Source organism: Papilio machaon, chromosome 3, assembly GCF_912999745.1.
Source record: "Papilio machaon chromosome 3, ilPapMach1.1, whole genome shotgun sequence".
In the NCBI taxonomy this organism is placed as follows: domain Eukaryota; kingdom Metazoa; phylum Arthropoda; class Insecta; order Lepidoptera; family Papilionidae; genus Papilio; species Papilio machaon.
This window is the reverse complement of record NC_059988.1, coordinates 2,407,459-2,427,391: the sequence shown is the minus strand read 5'-3', so window position 1 is coordinate 2,427,391 and position 19,933 is coordinate 2,407,459. Positions and strand designations below refer to the sequence as shown.

The following is a 19,933-nucleotide window of genomic DNA, read 5'->3' as shown; positions in this document are numbered from 1 at the left end:
GTTCACCCACCCCAGTGGTGGAGCTGCTTCGGCGGCTAGCGCAGACGGGGCCGCGGAGGAGTGCGAAAGCGTGCCCGTAGCCCCGTCACCAATGCGCAGGAGGAACAGAGGTGGTTTAGCGGGTATGCTCCCACTAGGGGAGAGAATCTCGCATAACTTCGTGTCCCCCCCGGGGCATGTCGTATGCATAAAGCATTCCCCTCTTTAAAAAAAAAAAAAAAAAGGTTAGGTTGGCTCGCGCGCGAAGCTACTTCAAGTTTTGTCTCTTGCCGTGTTTGTCTTCTGTAATTTTGATATCATGGGCAGTCAGGAGGAGTCCAGTAGGTTTTTTTGATACGTGACTGTTTTCGTTTCTTTAAACAATAAGCAGCTAGGAAAATAGCTGTAGCTGAAAATACACGACTGTCCATTACGAATACTCGCGGACTTATGATGCCTCAGCCTGCCTCGCGAGGCGGCGACGGCCACGCGGAACAAAACTACTGAGGCTGCCGCAGGAGCCATCGCTCGCGATCCGGACACCGAGGCTGCCGCGTGAGCCAATGCCTCGGCTGGTGTGGACGTGCCTCAGCCTGCCTCGGGCGCGCGTTTCCTCGACCGAGCACGGCTCGGCCCCGATCCATCTGTTGTCGGTAAACTTGACGCGCTCAAAGGTGCCTCAGTGAGACAGGCTTTCCGCACTCGTAATTAAATATACTATAATGCATTCATACTTGTCTCTAATACTAATGTGGTATAGAATGTATAGTCTAATTACTATTTTAAACAAGTGTCGCAAACAATAAGTGTGAAATTAGTATGTATAATTTCGGCATGGTTAACTGTTAACGATTAACTTTAACTTGCGTTAAATTTTTGGTAATTTAACGCTTTAACGATTAACGAAGTTAATTTTTTAATTAACGAATTAACGATTAACGAAGTTAACTTTTCGATTAACTGTGCCCACCTGTGGTTATTACAAAAAACGATTTGGCCCTTTCAAAATTAAATGCAGAGATCATATCAATTATGGGCAAAATATTTCTTTGTGGTTTATATAATTTTAAAGTATGTAGAAAATATCAATTATATTTTCAAGTCCTGCAAAAATCAAAACAAACATTGATGTACAACTTGTACACCAAAGGACTTTTCTATGGAAACGAAACGTCTAAATGACAATGTCAAATATAAATGTCAGTCGAAGGCAACAAGCAACAATATTTAAATTTATATATTTTTTAATTTTTTTGTATTTACTCCATTGATTTTTCTTGAATCAAAAATATTTATGCATGCATCTATTTTACGACCTAGAAAAAACGTACTGATTTAGCAAAGACCGTAAAAGATGCGTATCAAACAAAATATTTTAATAAAATTACGTAAGTTTTGTCGGCACATCTTAAAGTCCCAAGCAAAAAAAACTGAAGTTATCATTTTACAGTATGAGCGTGTAAACGTTAACACGCATTTGCCTGCAGAGACTGCTGGCTAAATTAAATTCAATAATTAAGGTCAATTTTAATAACTGAAGACATTTATTGAAGATGAAGGAATGGATAAAGATTACCTTGATTTTGTGTGCGTTCGGCACATTAAGGGAAATAAGACCGTCTGAGCCTTTTGTTACCGAGTTTTTACTTGGAGAATGGAGAAACATAACTGAGAACCAATTGAATCAAGAAGTTTACCCTGTAGGGACATATTCATATTTGGCACAACTTGTGGTTATATTTTTGATAACCGATTTTTTAAGATTTAAACCTGTCATTATAATTTCGGGTCAGTAAGTAAAAGATTGTTGTTATTTTTTTCATAAGATACTAAAATGACTAATAAGCTAAATTCTTCAACAAATATTTTTTTAGAACTAATTTATTGAAAATCACTTTAATAAGAGCTTTCTGTTTTCAATATCATATCTAAACATGTAAATATATATAATTATACCAAGTTGATATACCACAAAATAATAATTATATTTTTATACTTAGCAAATTTGATATTTTTCACATAGATAATTAATTTCAGGACTAAGTGGAGTTTCAGTTTATGCAGTATTGCTATGGACAAAGAGCCTACAATGGCTGCAAGTTTCACAATTCTTGTACGGAATGTATATGGCCACAGAAGTAGCATATTTGACATACATTTATGCTAAGGTAATTAAAAAAATACTTTATTTATAATATTAATGTCATTTCAAATACATTTAATGTTAACATCAAAAGTTCATTAACAAAGAAATGACACAAACAAAATAGACCATTACATCATTTTATATTTCATTAAAGAATACTAGATTAATGTGAAAATTCTGATGTAAAGTGAAATCAAATTGTGTATTTTAATATGCTAATATGTATAGCTAATGTATATGTGAGAAAAAGTTTCACAAAGGATTTCACATAGGCTTTTAAAAAACCAGTTAAAACAGATGAAGTATAAGAAAATTGACTATAAACCTCTTGATTTCTACGTAACTAAAAGTACCTATAGATATCTAGTGGCATTACTTAAATTTAAATAGATGTTGAGCATGTGGACTGTATGTTGGAATGAAAGACGGGTTTGATGACTATGACTTGTAATATGAAAGTTGATACAAAATATATGGCAAAGATGATAAACATGTCGACGCACAGAGTGCTGAAGCCCAACTGAACAGTGCGAGGGCGCTCGGGGCGGCAGGCTGAAAGGGCCCCGTGCGGCTCCTCCGGCAGTGAAGTAGTACGGAACAATAGGAGATAATAAAAAAGTGCACTACATGAGTGTTGTGCGTTAAGCTTATCTGGCAAGAAGGGCGCTGCTATTGCAGTTAGTGCCATCACCTACATAAGCATGAAAAAAATATAAAAGAGAAATACATAACCTAACAGCTAAAGTACGACAAGGATCATGTGACTGTTTTTTGGCATTGACAGGGGTCAGTAGTTAGCTATCATAATTTATGCAAGTCATATAAATACCAAAAAATAGCTTTGTGATTTTCGTATAAGTGCATATTAAATTATACGGTAAAAATAGGTAATTTTACATAGTTTATACGTACATAGGTATACGTTAGTTAGCATAGTATATATCATATGCATTTTTATCTCTATATATCCAATATGTACATAATCATATTTTATTGCACCTGCTAAGTAAACCATCATGCAACTATCTGGCTATAAACATTTACATATGGTATTTACATGTCGCGTGCCCCTCGTGAATGATAAGGTGCATTAAAAACAATGCCTTTATTATTAGAAACACCATGTTCAGTGACATCTATACTAATATTATAAAGAGGAGAGATTTGTTTGTTTGTTTGCATTGTATAGGCTCTGAAATTACTGTATCAATTTGAAAAATTCTTTCACTGTTGGGAAGCTACACTATCTCCGAGTGATGTAAGACTATATTTATTACTTGATTTTTTTAATTACGTGTGGAAAACCTGTGTCAGTACTGTAAGCTTATAAACTATCTACTATTCATTTAAATTTGATTATTCATCATCATCAGCTCACGATATGTCCCCACTGAGGGGCTCGGAGCCTACCCCAAGTTAGAGTTGACTAGGCCATAGTCATCGCTGGCCCAGTGAGGATTGGTTGACTTCACACATATCATTGAATTTCTTCTTAAATATGTGCAGGTTGCATCACGATGTTTTCCTTCACCGTAAGAACGTCGGATAAATGTGTATGTAAATCGAAAAACACATTGATACATGGCGGGATTCAAACCCAGGATCGTAGATTGCAAGTCAAGTGCTTAACCCCTGAGCCACCGACGCTCTAATTTTTATATTGATTCTGATTAATATAGTGATAAAATTCAGTGAATATTTATCACTGCCCATGTTAAAAGTATGTTTTCGTTGTTTAGGTATCAAGCAGTATTTGTTGTTTACATGTTTTTTTAGGTTGACTCTGCTAAATATGCTGCGGTGTCTTCATATACGAGAATAGCAGCACTCACCGGTCGCTTCCTATCCGGAATCAGCTCGCAGTTGTTAGTACATTATGAACTCATGGACTATCGAGATCTCAATTATATCACATTCACAGGTATTTGTTTATCCTCCTTGTCTTATCTGGTCCTTATCCCTTTATATTGAGTTGGACTACATTGTCGTCCACCAATTTGTCTATCATTCATAATTTCAGTTCTTAATTAAGTCACCTTTAATGCTAGTTTAATTATTGTTCATAGACATATATGTTTTTTTTTTATTTAGCATGAGAGTTACCAATGCTTCACAGAATGTAGGATACACTCGAATATATAATTATTAAATCTTTTTATTTAATATTTAAAAAGGATGATAAAAGCAGAGATAAGAATCATTAATTAACAACTTTACAAGTCCACATTGCATTTAATTGAATAAAAGCTTGTGTATCAGAAAAATATACGTTATAAATTAACATGAGTTAATTGCAGCTCGGAACGAGCCACGACGAGTGCGGTCAAATATCAATTGACTTATTTATCAATGAGCCATTCTAAGTCTTGTATACTAACGATACATATTGCCCTTTGTGACTTCGCAAAAAATTATAGCACTAACTAGAAACTAGCCTTATTATATAAATAAATTAGCTGTCACCCGCTACTCCATCCATGCGGAATTAAAAAAAAACTTCATTAGTAGCCAATGTGTTCTTGCAGATTGTGTTCTACATCTATACCAAATTGCATCGAAATCCATGCAGTCGTTCTGGAGATAATTTGTAACAAACATCCATCCATCCATCCAAACAATCGCATTTATGTAAGTAAGATTAATAAACAGTAACGTAAAAAAATGAGATATTCTTTTATGTAGTAACAGGATAAAAAGGTTTTCCAAGAACAATATGCATGCCTATGAACCATTCCTGAGACACTTCTTGCCTCGTCTGGTTGCGGGTGATCAAAGATTTGTCATTTGTTCGCTAGAAGTAGTGATAGAAGAACTTTTAAATTCCAGCTCAGATCCTCGCGTCTTTCTGGGCGCTGTGGCTACCATCGGTTCCTTACGGTATATATTTCCACCGCAAGGTGACCGCACATCAGGTCACTACTAATATAGAGGACAAGACCACGTCGGACGAATTAAATGTAGACAAGGTGTGTTCTTACTAAAAATATATACTAAGTTAAAATGCATCAGTAGACGTCAGCAACAATATCTGTTGCACGAACGGGCCGACTTGCCCGGAGGTTACGTCTGATCATTGTGCGTGCCGCAATTTATCCCTTTCCACCTTTTCTTTTATGGGAAGGAGATGTGGATTTTATGAAGAAGGGGCTGTATAGGAGGGGAAATAATCTCTTTCATCGATTAAACGTAGGCATCTGCAATTGCGGATGTCTACGGATAGGGGTCGCTTCGCTATTTCGTCGAATTCAGGTGGCCGCTTGCTCGTTTGCCACCTTTATGAGATAAAAAAATATATATTTGCAGCTTTCGCTTCGCACACAAATGTGGGAAGCGTGTACATTGATAGCGCGTCACGCGCGCTCGGCGTACTCGCGTCCTAAGGTGCTGGCGTGGTCCGCGCTGTACGCGACCGCGCTTGCGCTCTTCGTGCAGGCTCAGACCTACATACAGCTGCTCTGGAAACATATACAGGAGGAAAGTCACACGCCTGTGAGTTAAATAACTGTATATCTCTTTAATTCAAACAAATAAGGGCCTTACCATAAAGAACTTATATACTGCTTCAAAATGTTTTAGCTTAAATATATGTCAACTAGTTTATACCGCGCCCCTAACGTCCAGCACGGAACTTTGACAATAAATAATGCTGCACCACAGTGCTTACACCGAAAGCATTGTGGTGATACTTATTAATGGTGAAGCGGCGGTGAAAGGGTTAAAACATGTTTTTAACTAAACAGTGTCTATCAGTATATTTTAGAGTGATACGGTAAATGTAAAACATTTTGCCGAAGAATACAAATCGAATGATATATTACTTGTAAAAATTCAACCGTTTAAGCTAAAGGTTGGTCTGAGAAATGAATTATATACCGGCAAAGATATTTTTATCAGTCAGACAAAATGATAGTAATTAGTCTGTTAATAAGAAGCTTTATTATGTAAAATTAAAGGTGCTTTGTCATAATCCAATGTTAGTCTAAATATAAAACATGATACGTATTAGAATTAACATATCTAGTCTTAACCGAGTTAATTTTGTAGCTGCATTCACACTATCTTATTTACATGTTTATATTCATCTAGACATTATACTTTCTTATCATAGTATATATATAATTAGGAGATTATGTTATCCTTTATCAACTCAATTTATATGACTTCGTATTGTTAAGAAATTCTTTAAGATTGTATGATAAATATTTACATATACATATATTAAACATATATATGTTGTATAGAAAATCAGATTCCAAAAAAATTACTAAAACTTAAAACTGAGGCCTAAACTTTTACTAGGGTATGGTTCACAATAGTCGAATAGCTAGATTCGAACTCAAGACTACGTGATTGGTTGTTAATACTCTTAAACCTTAGGATATTGGCTTATATAATTCAACTTACCAAAAGAAACTGTACCAGGTAGCATACAATGGTGCGGTGGAAGCACTTCAGACATTGCTCGGAGCGTTCGGTGCATTCCTGTCTTCGTACTTCCCTGGAGCAGAACTGCCCGCTCCCGTGTTAGCGATACAAGGCATCGCTCTCTTTGTTGCCACATTTATACCTAACGTGTTTGTGTCATACGCTGGTTATGTTGTCATGGGAATGTTCTATCACTTCATTATTACTTTGGCCAGGTGAGTTGTATTAATAAAGTTATTTAATACTCTTTAGGGGCAAACTACCTTCCACATATTTAAGTACTAATTAGTACGCTTATAATTGGTAATTTGTATATGAATTTTTAAAATAACGTACAAGGTAATACAAAAGCTTATCATCAGCTCACTATTTGTCCCCACTGAGGGGCTCGGAATCTACCCCAAGTTAGGGGTGACTAGGTCATAGTCAACCATGCTGGCCCAGTGCTGGTTAGTTGACTTTACACAAATCATTGAATTTCTTCTCAGATATGTGTTGCATCACGATGTTTTCCTTCACAGTAAGAACGTCGGATAAATGTACATATGTAAATCGAAAAAACACATTGGTACATGGCGGGATTCGAACCCAGAGGACCTGCAGATTGCAAGTCAAGTGCTTGACCCCTGAGCCACTATCACTCTTTTACAAACAGAAAAAGAATGCAAAAGCTTATTGTTTAGTAATTAATTGAATTTGTGACGCCACTAACTCTTATAGTTATATGGAAAAAGAACCATTTTTCCAAACATACATGCAACATAAGTTTTGTTTTTTTTTAGTGCTAAAATCGCCAGTCAACTGAGCGACGAGAGCTGCTTCGGTCTGATATTTGGCATTAATACACTAATAGGCACGGGCCTGCAATCAGTGCTGACTGCTGTGCTCATACAGAGCCTGCATCTACCAATCACCTCACAGTACTACGCTATCAGCGGTATCTTCCTACTAGCAGCTTCCAGTTGGCTGTTTGGTTGGCTGATAAATAGTGTCAAACAGAAAAAAAATATAAGCATTAACAACCAGTATTGACAGAGAAATGTATTATTTATTTTTTTATATAGTTCCCAAGTGATTATTTGATAACAAAATAAATGAATTTGATATTTAATATGTGATTATTTTTACCTTTACTTCAAGATAAGCTGTAAGGTCCGCAGTAACTTTATCTGTTGCACAAATGGCCTACTCGCTAGGTGCAATAGCACAACCTCACCAATGAGGCATTGAGTGCAATTCTGGGTAAACCGAAAAAAAGTAACTTTGCTATTTTAAGGTATTTTAAGGTTGACCTTTGCTCATTTGGCATCTTTTGTTATGTAAAAAAATGGTTTTCACCATTGGTTTCTCTCCACAATGGTTTCAATGGCCACGGACAGGTCGACGCAGCGTGGGTAGGCCTCCTGCAAGATGGACCGATGACCTGGTCAAGGTTGCGGGAGTGCACAGAATGCGGGCGGCTCAGGACCGGTCATTGTGGCAATCGATGGGGGAGGCCTATGTCCAGCAGTGGACAAATTCAGGCTAACAATGATGATTGATGAATGGTTTCTCTTAAAATAAAATGATTACATATTGATATTGAGCAAGTTTTATTTAACACAACATTTAAGGATTTATACACACAATAAATAAAATATAAATTAGATACAACTTTTCTTAAAATTTTATAATAATAAAGTTAAAAATGACCCTCATTCCAGATAATATAAAATTGAATTTAATAAAGCTTGATTACATTATCATTTCTGCAAACTTTATAAACTTAGAATAGATTTAAAGCTAAATATTTACATTTGATATGTTGGGTTTGAGGAGTTTCAAAATAAAAGCAGATAAATACATTTTATAACATGTTTCTTTCACACATCATCTTTGCTCTAAATGACTGGAGTCCTTACCATGGAGTTAAGGCTACGATGCACCAAAACCTAACTACATTATTACAAGTTAATTACAAAATGAGAACATGTTATTACTGATCTTCATTTTATATTCTAACTCAAATTGTAGTTACGACTTTATTATATTTTAGGATAATAATATATTTAATTGCCTCAAATTTGACAGTATTTACTTGGGCTAAAATATACATTATTGACGGTTGAGTTGGCGATTGTAGCTTTTATGGCGAACACAATTATATCTAAGGACTTACTATCCAAAGTTTAAAGTTGCGGAGAGAGGAGTTTTTATTAAATAAAATCGTACTTAGGTTAGTTATTTTCACTACTTTTGATGTAACTTTGACAGTTTTATTTTATAAGTGGTCAAAGGTTAAACTATTTTTTTGAATTATATCTTATGTTGTGCATTGATGATTTATCTGGTTTTATTTTAGACCTCCTCAAATGGAATGTGTTTTGAATTCAATGAAAGAAAAAAATATAGTTAACATGAATTCTCATTCGGAATTTCCTTGTTTCATAAGAAAATATTGTTTGTGTAAAAAAATTAAACTCCTTTTTTCGATTTGTTGACTTGATTTAGGCTTGAAGTTTTATTTTATTTACATACCATCCTTTTTTATCCAATAGTTACGCGTACTGCATAGATGTCGGTCTCGTTTTGAAATAAACATAAGTGCATATTAATATGAATATAACCGCGAAAGTAGGCAAAACTATTGTATGCATTTGCTGACGCATTTTCGCGAACTCTTGTTTCCTCTCCCTTTTCTGTTTCGCGGTTTCTTTTACAGCTCCTTTCAGCTTCCTCATTGTAACTAAAACAAGATTCGTAGAATATTGTAGAACTTTTAGTGCCACGATTTTGATTAAAGTAACTTACTATTAAAGAAATGAAATAAGATAAAATGTTACCAATTTACAAAATAAAAATCCGAAAAGAAAAATAAGTCTGTTGATTAAATTAATGACCAGTTAACAATTAAATACTCAAAGTATTTTAAATGATTTCGCTCTTCGATAATCACAACTGACAGCGACACCGACACGACACACGTCGACAACATATGGTGTTGTTGACAGCTGTCAGATTTTGATACTATTTTTTTTTTTATTAAGGCATTGGATATCGGTGTCCTATAGCCTGGACCATAGACTTTACCGATAAATAAAAATATTACTATACTATTCTCATTTTACAAACCATCATCTGGAATACATCTGACAGTGCCCTCACAAGCACCTTCGGACCTTTTTGTCGTAGATAAATATTATTTTACCTCAATAAAAGCACTATATAATATTATCGTCTATGAACATTGCTCGCTACAGCTGTAAATTGTTAAATATTTGATTACATAGCGGTTACTTTAAAAAAAATACCTCAGTCAATAAAAACAAATATTTCCTCAAACCTTAACCTTTCACAGGCTGCCATACAATTATGAGTCAGAACGTTAATATTACGTTTAATATTATGGGATGATCATTATTGAAATAAAAAGTAAGTTACATGAAATATAAATGTTTATTATTAGGATAAACGACAAACATATTTTAGAACCATATTGTGGTCACTTTAAAACAAAAGCGAAGAAGAAAGATAAAACTCTACGTCTGCATACATTTACATTTGTTCTATGTAGAAATAGTAACAAGAACAGTTTCGTATATAAAATCCAATTGTAACATACTAAATACTTTTACATTTTTGGTAAAATCTTTGAAAAAGAACACAATTTTTTTTTAATTTTTACACATGATACTCTCCTCCATCTAACTTTTCATCCGACAAAGTGGACAAAAGGCTAGCTGACGTACTCTGAGAAAGCCAAATTAAACACATAACTAAACCCTCTAATAGTCCAATACCAACTCCCCCGATAACATCGAGGATGTAATGTCGTTCCAATAGAACTCTTGAAATTGACACAGCGCAAGCCCACGCAAATAGTGGAGGTAAGAATATGATCGATACAGGGTACAAATATGAAAGAATGAAGACAACCATGACCGCTCTGCTTGCATGACCCGATGGGAACGAATACTTGTCAGGTCCAACAGCTAAAAGTTTGTTCATTGGAATAGGTCGACGTCTTCGTACGAACGCTTTTACTACTGCTACAACAATGATATCCAAAATGAGAGCTAGAAAAAAAAAAAGAAAAATTATAACATCATAATGTTGTTAATAAAAAAAAAACATGTTGTTAATCAGCAGTTAACAGAAATGAACATGGAATTTGAGATACTATAATTTTTTTATAACATATATAAGCATGAAATAATTACATAAAGCCAATATTCTTACCAATTAACATGTTAACTTGAAGCTGGTACAATTCTTTGTTGTTAAACAACCATATGAAAGTAAGCCAACTGGCCAACCAAACAATACCATGGCAGGAAATCTGTGAAGTATAAATAAATTAAATTCGCTTAACTTTTAAAATGAACATTTAAACATCACTGTGAAGATTATATGTATAAAATAAATGTAAAAGATATGCTCCACAATTTCACACTGCAGCTATCATTGTCAGTTTCTAAAGATATTTATCTATAAGTTAATGTCAGTGTACACATCACATATTATGTCTAATTTCATTATATTTTGAGCATTAGTGTTATATTATTCAAATTTATTTCCAACTACAATTTGTTCCTGAGATTATAGCATTAAATATTATTTTTCTTGAAAAGCAGAGCAGAAGTTGTTTTACTGAGACGTTGAGTCATGAATTCCGAGATATCAAATTACCATTAAGATAAATTATAGCACTTGCACACAATTAAGAGGCTATGATAAGATAACAAATAATAATATATCTATATATATAAAAGAAAGTCGTGTTAGTTACACTATTTATAACTCAAGAACGGCTGAATCGATTTGACTGAAAATTGGTGGGCAGGTAGCTTAGAACCAGGAAAAGGACATAGGATAATTTTTACTCCGTTTTCTATTTTTTATTCCGCGCGGACGGAGTCGCGGGTAAAAGCTAGTCTATATATATAAAAGAAAGTTGTGTTAGTTACACTATTTATAACTCAAGAATGGCTGAATCGATTTGACTGAAAATTGGTGGGCAGGTAGCTTAGAACCAGGAAACGGACATAGAATAATTTTTACCCCGTTTTCTATTTTTTATTCCGCGCGGACGGAGTCGCGAGTAAAAGCTAGTTGTTATTAAATTACCTCCAAAAACTTAGCATGATTCCTTAAGGATCTTAAAGCAGTTGTCTTGAGAGCCAGTTCAACAAATTTCTTGGTAATTTGTACATCATAACGAAGCACCTTTTGCAGCATTGGTGGAACTTGTCTTTTATCCTCAGTTGCACCTAGCTTAAAATTCAGAAAAAAAAAACAAAATTAATGCAATTTCGGATTGTGAAACTGGAAAATTTCAAAGAATGAGAGCAAACAATTGTGTGAGAAATTTGCCTTTGTAGTAACTTATGACATGTATTCATGGTGGAGTTTTGGATTTGCAAATGGCTGCTGGAAATGCCGTGTTATGTGCATAACACGCAGTTTGAATTATTAAGGATTATAATCATGCATACAAAAATTTCAGATTTATAAATTTATGCAAGATGTGGGAGCGAATTTGCATTGGTGAGATCATTATTATTTATGTCTAAACTCAAGGTTACACGTTGATGTTACAGTTTATCTTACCATGTCCATAGCGTGCTGTTAACAGAAATTTATCGTATACGAGCCTCACAATTGTGTAAACAAAGAATGGTTTAGTTGAGTATATTGATGTTAGTGGCACAAAAATTAAAATTAATGCAAAACACTAGAAGCTTCGTCTAATCTAATACAAACAAAACAATTGATAGGAAACAAAACTTTCAAGCCGTATATATGTTCAATAAAAAGTACTTTTTAACAAGAACCAGTATGTCATAAATTGGTAAAAGCAAAACTTATTATGACAAATCACAAAATAGAAGCCGGAATTTTGACATTAACCTATGAATGACCTTTTCTACCACAGAGCGTATATTCTGTTTTTATTGTTGGTCAGTTGGCAATAGGTAGGGGTCCTAAAAAATAATCGATTTTGAAAAAAATCGATTGTTTTATATTTTGTTCGATAATTAGGGAACTTTTATTTTTTACAAAAGTCTATTTTTAAAAATCGATTATATAAATTTAAGGTTTTAGTCTATTTTCTAACAAAGCTATCAATAAGATGTTTCACGCCCTGCGACACATAATACGTTAAACAAGTTCATTAAAAATTGTTGCAAATGAACAAGTCCTTTGAATTTACGAGAAATCGCCATCTCTACATATGTACGAAAATCAGTTTAACATAGTTTTATATTCTAATCCATATCCATCCTAACATTAAATTAAATGAGAAAGCAACTCTGTCTATCTCTGAACCAATTTAAATTAAGTTTGGTGCAAAGATAGTCTAGAGTCTGAGAAAGGACATAATATGTTACTTTTTAACGAGAAAAAACGACAAACTTATGAATGTGCAGTGAATAGGCATATCATGACTAGACTAGTCATGATATGCCTATTCACTTCGTTCGGTACGTCTGATGAATGTGGTGCCGGAGGCCTAATTTTAGTCCTCTTCCCCTTCCCATCCCTTTTGCATTTTAAAGAGAGGATTGGAATGGGGATTAGTTGGAGCAGGGGACGCATAGGAAGGGTAAATAAATTCTTTCTGTACGTCCTCTCCTCGGTTAATTAAATATCTTTGGGCAGCGGTTCATCAATGTCGTTAGCCAAAAGGACTAGTATCCAGGCCAGAAAATATTAATAAAAAAAAAATCAATGTCGTTGAACAAGTGGCTGTCACTGTCAACATTCTTTTTCTTTCGCGTTCTTTCGAGTTGTGACGTTAAAGTGAGGGAAGGTTACTCCTTTCAAAATGTAAGTCTAATTCTAATAAATCATAATAATCTTTAAACTTAAAATTTTATTGATGTTATTTATGAACATTAAATAGTAAAATATTGCTAAAAATTTATATATTTGTAAAAATAATTTTTAGATCACTTGTTAACCTCAAAATAATTTCAGGTCGAAAGTGTCGCGTGATACACTCTACGAATGCGTAAATGCCGTTCTCCAGTCTTCAAAAGACAAGAAGCGTAACTTCCTGGAGACAGTGGAATTGCAAATCGGTCTGAAGAACTATGACCCCCAGAAGGACAAGCGTTTCTCCGGCACTGTCAAGTATGTTTACCTGGAAAGAGCATTTTCGTGGACTTGATCCATCCAAAATTTGTTTTATCATATACATCGACAACAATATCCACGTGCTAAAAATTGTCCACTAAAATGTATCTGGACAGGGAGTCAGCTTATCTGACGGGACTTTACCCTGAGTCCTTAAATATTGGGTAGGTATGCCACTGGCTTGCCGAAATAAATAAAGGTTCAGTGATGCTATTCAGGAATGTGGTTGAGGTATGAGCTATGAATTGAGATTTTGGTAGCTTAGAAAATCCTATACTGTTATCTTACATATATATTCGAAATAATGTATATCGGAATTATAATTTCTTTTAATTATACAAATCTTTGTAACATACATTTTAGGTTTAATTATATTTAGTAGTTGTCAAAAGCTTAAATCCTAAATGATGTTTTTTGCATGTATTACCTGACCAATGATGTCAAAACACCACACTGATTATGTTATCACCTGAATATCGGAAGTGTTAGTATTCTAGATTGTTTTATATACTATGTACAATTTTTAGGCTCAAGTACATCCCGAGACCAAAGATGCAAGTTTGTGTTCTTGGAGACCAACAGCACTGTGATGAAGCTAAACAGTTGGAAGTTCCATGCATGGATGCCGAGGCCCTTAAGAAGCTTAATAAGAACAAAAAACTTGTCAAGAAATTGGCCAAGAAGTAAGTATATACTATTGCTAGAAATTATTTTATTTGTTTTTATAATTAAAAATAATAAATGTAAAAAAAATCAATAAACCTGATTAACTATCTTTATAACATTTTGTGAAGAATAATTAAATGACACCTCACTCAAAAAATCAATACCTATACCTGTTTGTTGAATCACTCATAAAAATTGGTTCAACCATTTAGGCTACAGGAGGAAAATGTAATTGACACATGCATCTAGTTATATGTGCTCGGAAAACTTACACCTATTATGTACCCCGGGTAATTAAGAATGCCATCTGCTTTTTTATTATCAACATATTTAGTTTATGAATTCCTTCTAAAGCACTCATTACTAATCTAATGTTCTTGAATAATACTATAAAAAAGTCTTATAATGTGTTTTCCAGGTATGATGCTTTCCTTGCATCGGAATCCCTCATTAAGCAGATACCACGTCTGCTCGGTCCCGGTTTGAACAAGGCTGGCAAGTTCCCTGGTCTTCTCTCTCACCAAGAGTCCATGACTCAGAAAATTGATGAAGTGAAGGCTACCATCAAATTCCAGATGAAGAAGGTAACCAAAAATTTTCTTTTAAAGTAATAAGAAAAATTGCTAAGGAAGCAATGTTACCACTTATATTCATGAAAGAAATGTTAAAATTGTGTAAAATAAAGTTAGAAGTGAAGAATAATGATTTAAAAGAAGTTTTCAATGTTTGTAAGTTGCTCAAATATAATTTGTTATGTTTACAGGTACTCTGCCTTTCTGTCGCAGTGGGTCATGTAGATATGACTCCAGATGAATTGGCACAAAATGTCCATTTGTCGATCAACTTCCTTGTGTCTCTGTTGAAAAAGCACTGGCAAAATGTAAGGTCACTGCATATGAAATCTACCATGGGCCCACCTCAGAGGCTGTACTAATTGTACTTCTCAATAAAAATTGACTTTTATCTTTTTTAAGTTTTTCAATTCCATCATCTACCTGAAAATTTAACAGAAAATCCGTAATAGTGGACCTAGCACGAACATTTGTGACAATCGCTATCATATCGTAATCAACAAAATTTGTGTAGCACTCCTATCGGGCATCAAGTACATCAAAAATCTTACACTAATTTTCACGATACCTACGACGATTGTCAAAAATGATAGTACGAAGCTAGGTCTGAACCCACGAAGTGCAATGCAAAATGTTGGGATTACATATTGAAAAACATTTTTTTTATATATTTTTATTCAATAACATGTTAAACTATGTCGCTAACACTTTTAGAATCTGGGTCTAACATTTCGTCATCACTGTCGTCTACGTCTACATCTTCTGGAAGCTGATCATCACAATCTTCAACTGTGTCTTCACTCTCAACACTTTGTTGTGTTTGAATTACTTCACCATGAATATTTTTATTTTTTAAATTACCCAACCAGAATGCTTCTGAACATTTATTAGCCACTAGTACAGCTTTTACTTTGTAAATTAAAGTTTCGAGCAACTGCCTTATATATGGAACTTTGCTCATTAATACTGTATCTTTTTTCAACCTTGAGTGACAGCACAAAGATTGTAAAAACCTTGTTGATTGCTGGAGGAGTTTTAATATTTCCAATATTTCTTGGGTGTTACTTTTAAATTCCACTTCTATTATGGGGAGACCTTGAGATATAAACATTTTGATAATAGGTATAGATTTTTTTAAAAATGCAGATAAATTATTTCTATTTTCAAGACTTTTAGAAATATCAGACATACATTTCAGTATGGTAGCTACGTCTTTCCAAAGGTTTAGGTGTTCAGAATTACTCAAGCCCTGGTTTAAATGAGTCTTTGTTACTTCACATAGTGCACTGCCTAAATTTCTGTACAGAACAGGAAAATTTCCTTTATTAATGGATTTAAATTTGCTGAGTGTGTCATTTTTACTTTTCAGATGTTGAATATCAGCTGCAAGTTCTATTGTTATTGCTTTAAGAGTCACAATTTCGTTATTAATTAGGTATGTGCTAGCTATTCTATCTACACTCTGGTTGAACAAAAGTCCTTTTTCTACTGACCCATCAGGTGTTTTCCAATGTATAGATAAAAAGTTCGAGGCAACATTTCTTAAGATTTTAGATAATTGTACATCATTATAATGCTCCTGTAAAACTATTAGAAACTCCAATAATGCTGCAGCTATTGAAATTTGAACGCAATACTTCTCATGTTTTTGTAAATATTCGGCAATATTTAACACACAATCTTTTAGTGACACAGTATCTTTACATTCTGCACTGGCTACTGTTCTTAAAGAAGTCTTGAGTAAAGTACTGTGTTGATTTTTAAATCCAATCCATTTGAAATAAATAGTTAGAATGTTATAAATAATCTCTAAACAACTAAGGTGCTCAATAGTTTTCATACAATAATCAATTTCATTCATTTGGAGAACATTTTTATTTAAGTAATCTGTAATGGCACTAATATGGTTCATTAATTTTGGTAAAGTTTTATTAATTGAGTTTGCACACTCTTCTGCCTTTTTGGCATCGTATACTTCACTTGTTTCTTGTTTTGACAGAAAAGTGTGTCTTTTAATTTTTGATACCAATGTTTCTTCTAAGTACTGTTTAATAGATTTCAATAGGAATTGTAAAATTTTTACCATTTCTCCGTCTTCTTGAAGATCAATATTTAGTAAATTAATTAGATTCAAGTTCATTTTCCTGACAGGTAAACTTTGCATAAGTTGAAGTTGATTTTTTACTGAAGCATGTTTATCCTGAGTAAATTGTGATCTTAATGTCTCAGGCAATGCTGTGTCATTCAACTTTTGTTTTTTATTCTCTAAAGTTGTAGGTGTTTTTCCGGTGCAACTAACATTAGCACACAAAATATGTTTTGGTGGCTTATAAGATATCTTGGATAATGTTAAAATTTTAACAATCATATCTTCTAATTCTTCAATATTGGCTATTCTCTTAAACATATGTTCTCTAAGAATTGAATCAGTTTGTGTTGCAAAGGCATTGAGTAGTTCCCTAAACCAATTTACACAGTAAAGTAAGCAGTCTATAATGGAGGATATAGTATTAGTTTCCATTTCTCTAACTTCATCAATATTAACCTTTGGCATAACAATCGGACACCCTAACAATGCATCTATACTAGAAAGTTTTCCTTCATCTTGTGTATAACGCAATGTTTGAACAAGTTTGAACAGTGGAGATAAAATGGCAGCACTAACGTCTCCTTTATTGTTAAGTGCCAACCCGGCAATGTTAATAGCTATTAATTGGTCAACATCACTTTCATCTAACAAACCATATTGCATTGATAACTTTATTTCACCTATTCTTTCTAGCTCTATAGAATCAACAATAAAGTTTTTTTCTAAATCATTAGTAACAGCATCAGTCAACCATGCCAAAAAGTTTTTGTTAATTTGATCTACAGAATTGATGATACAACACAATTCATCATAGTACAAAGCTATCATTTCAGGAAAATGTTGGGTACTGCGACTTATTAGTTCAATAATTTGTGCTGCTTCTCGAAGATCAAGTTCTGATAAATGAGAGAAAGATGAATAACTAATGTTACCTGGCACTTCTAATGTATCATTCTCATTGCTACTACTTGTCATTAAATATTTCACTGCATGGATACCAGCAAGGATTCCTTGTGTTTTTATTAATGGTTTGGAGCTGCTTAGTTCTTTTCTAATAATCATGTGAATATCATCTCGAATAAGGGAGTTTTCACATTTGTATGCAAGGGCACAAATTAAATTCATCACTGATCTTATTTCTCCTAATGTCATATCGTCCATTCTGTCCAGCAATGTTAGCATTTGAAGGCACTGAGGCTTTAACAGTGATATATCTTTGGATGCAACATTGTTCAATATTTCAAGTACATTCACAAGAACTGGTTTACAGTACAAACCTAACTGAAGAAGTTCAGCAACAACAGTTTGGCAATATTCATCCAAATTGGATAACATCAACATGTATATGCGGGAAGCAAATGACTGTAGTATAGGATCTGCTTTAGATTTTAGAAGAATACTTGTCAAGGCAATCAAGTCTTTCAAATGACTTTTTAAAATTGGTTTGTATTTCTCAAATACATCATCTAATAAATTCTCCTTCAAAACATTTAACTTTATTTGTTTCTTTAATAGATTTTCCAATTGCTTTTGCCTTTCTTCAGATGTTGAATATAAAATAAGCACAATAATAAAATCAAATGGTTTGTGGTCTGTATTCATTTTACAATTTGCGATGACTTTTAACCATGCGTTAGAGATCAGTTTACAAGAAACCATTGAATTTCTAATAGCATTTGCTGTAAGTACTTGACTTGATGCAATCTCTTGGGGTGATGCTAAAGTTGTAGGCCAACTTATAGCATTTCTTAATCCTTGTACAGCTTTTAAGTAGCCATTTTCATTCATTCTACCACGCATAAGTAGAACTTTTACAAAACATGGAAAGTAAGTACATTTAGACAAACCCAGCAGAATATCCAAAGTTTTCTCTTGAATTAGTTCATACTGCTCATCTGAGAGGCAAAGATTTGAAACACAATCCAGAACAGCGGGGATCAGATCATGATCCTGACTTAATATTCTACATAACTCAATTGCTACATTGTTATGTTCCTGGTCACCTAAAATATCAGGAATGGCTGTTATGATCTCAAGGCGCACCATTTTTTCTGTAGAAATTTCTAGTAAGTCAATAAGATGTGAAGCCAATACTTCACTATTAACTAGGCAATCTAAAGATGAGACACATTTTAAAATCATTTGTATCCAAGGCAAGCAATTTGATTCAATTACCAAATCAACAGCCCTTGTAAATATATAATCAATTATTTTCCGCTGCAGAATTGGCACGCCAAGTAATATTTTTAGTACACTGTCACGAATCAAATGTTCACTTAAACCATTGTCTACAATTTTTACAACATTCGGAAATAAGTAATGTTTAAAAGTATCAAGTTTTTCGCATTTCTTAGTCAAATCTCCAATAAATTCTGAAGCATTTCTGGGGTAGTCAAAATGCTTTTGAAGATTCTTTTTAATGTTGCGTTTTATAAAAATAGTTTCATGTTTTGCTATAATTTTTTCGGGTGGATCTTTTAAGGTAAGCCCACTTTCCTCTAAGATTTTCTGAAAGTAAGTTATTTCAAGATTTCTTGTTCTCTTTTGGCTACTTTCAGACCTATCACTCTGAGAAGTTCGTCTTTTCGAGCTCATTTTACAAAATCGACTAAGTGGTAGATGCAACTAAGTAATGATATATCACAAAAAAATCTTTGTCATAAATAACTGTAACACTGTAAGCTTAAAGTAGAATTTTTTAACCTTTATCTTTTTGGATTTATTTATTCAAAAGTATCACTTTTCAGTTTGTATTTTCAATTTTTAAATTTTGACACTCAATTTGACATTTGATTTTTTTTGACATTTGACTTCACTTGTTGATTCACAGATTCCTTTAAAAAAAATGTGTAATAAGAGATTAATATAGGTAATTTGTGGTTTTAATGTAAAATTTTAAGTTTTTTAAAATAATAATAGTAGGTAGTTTTCAATTCT

At 33.6% G+C, this 19,933-nt stretch overlaps 5 protein-coding genes across 6 annotated transcripts; 2 read left to right on the top strand and 3 right to left on the bottom strand.

The window, feature by feature from the left end:
- Positions 1 to 1,264: 1,264 nt before the first annotated feature.
- On the top strand, positions 1,265 to 7,582 carry LOC106707877 (folate transporter 1). Its single transcript, XM_014499324.2, has 7 exons — positions 1,265 to 1,767; positions 2,017 to 2,147; positions 3,902 to 4,046; positions 4,952 to 5,091; positions 5,429 to 5,614; positions 6,548 to 6,765; positions 7,333 to 7,582. The coding sequence occupies exons 1-7, from the start codon at positions 1,533 to 1,535 to the stop codon at positions 7,580 to 7,582; spliced, it is 1,305 nt and encodes a 434-aa protein (XP_014354810.2). The 5' UTR covers positions 1,265 to 1,532.
- Positions 7,583 to 8,880: 1,298 nt separating this feature from the next.
- LOC106707879 (single-pass membrane and coiled-coil domain-containing protein 4 homolog) lies at positions 8,881 to 9,409 on the bottom strand. The gene is made up of 2 exons (XM_014499327.2): positions 9,373 to 9,409; positions 8,881 to 9,275 (listed from the first exon to the last, which is right to left on the bottom strand). The coding sequence occupies exon 2, from the start codon at positions 9,268 to 9,270 to the stop codon at positions 9,088 to 9,090; it is 183 nt and encodes a 60-aa protein (XP_014354813.1). The 5' UTR covers positions 9,271 to 9,275; positions 9,373 to 9,409; the 3' UTR covers positions 8,881 to 9,087.
- A 625-nt stretch (positions 9,410 to 10,034) lies between these two features.
- On the bottom strand, positions 10,035 to 12,449 carry LOC106707878 (phospholipid phosphatase 6). Of its 2 annotated transcripts, none has more exons than XM_014499326.2 (4): positions 12,350 to 12,449; positions 11,657 to 11,803; positions 10,769 to 10,868; positions 10,035 to 10,605 (listed from the first exon to the last, which is right to left on the bottom strand). In XM_014499326.2, exons 2-4 carry the CDS (start codon positions 11,765 to 11,767, stop codon positions 10,211 to 10,213), a joined length of 606 nt encoding a protein of 201 aa, XP_014354812.1. In that variant the 5' UTR covers positions 11,768 to 11,803; positions 12,350 to 12,449; the 3' UTR covers positions 10,035 to 10,210. The 2 variants fall into 2 exon arrangements, with proteins under 2 accessions (XP_014354812.1, XP_014354811.1); XM_014499325.2 differs by lacking the exon at positions 12,350 to 12,449 and adding an exon at positions 12,140 to 12,339.
- Positions 12,450 to 13,273: 824 nt separating this feature from the next.
- On the top strand, positions 13,274 to 15,303 carry LOC106707821 (60S ribosomal protein L10a). Its single transcript, XM_045686335.1, has 5 exons — positions 13,274 to 13,360; positions 13,511 to 13,666; positions 14,197 to 14,352; positions 14,754 to 14,919; positions 15,099 to 15,303. Coding segments are annotated over exons 1-5 (651 nt in total). The 5' UTR covers positions 13,274 to 13,358; the 3' UTR covers positions 15,270 to 15,303.
- Positions 15,304 to 15,582: 279 nt separating this feature from the next.
- On the bottom strand, positions 15,583 to 19,736 carry LOC106707884 (Fanconi anemia group D2 protein). Its single transcript, XM_014499332.2, has one exon. The coding sequence runs from the start codon at positions 19,589 to 19,591 to the stop codon at positions 15,596 to 15,598; it is 3,996 nt and encodes a 1,331-aa protein (XP_014354818.2). The 5' UTR covers positions 19,592 to 19,736; the 3' UTR covers positions 15,583 to 15,595.
- Positions 19,737 to 19,933: the final 197 nt, after the last annotated feature.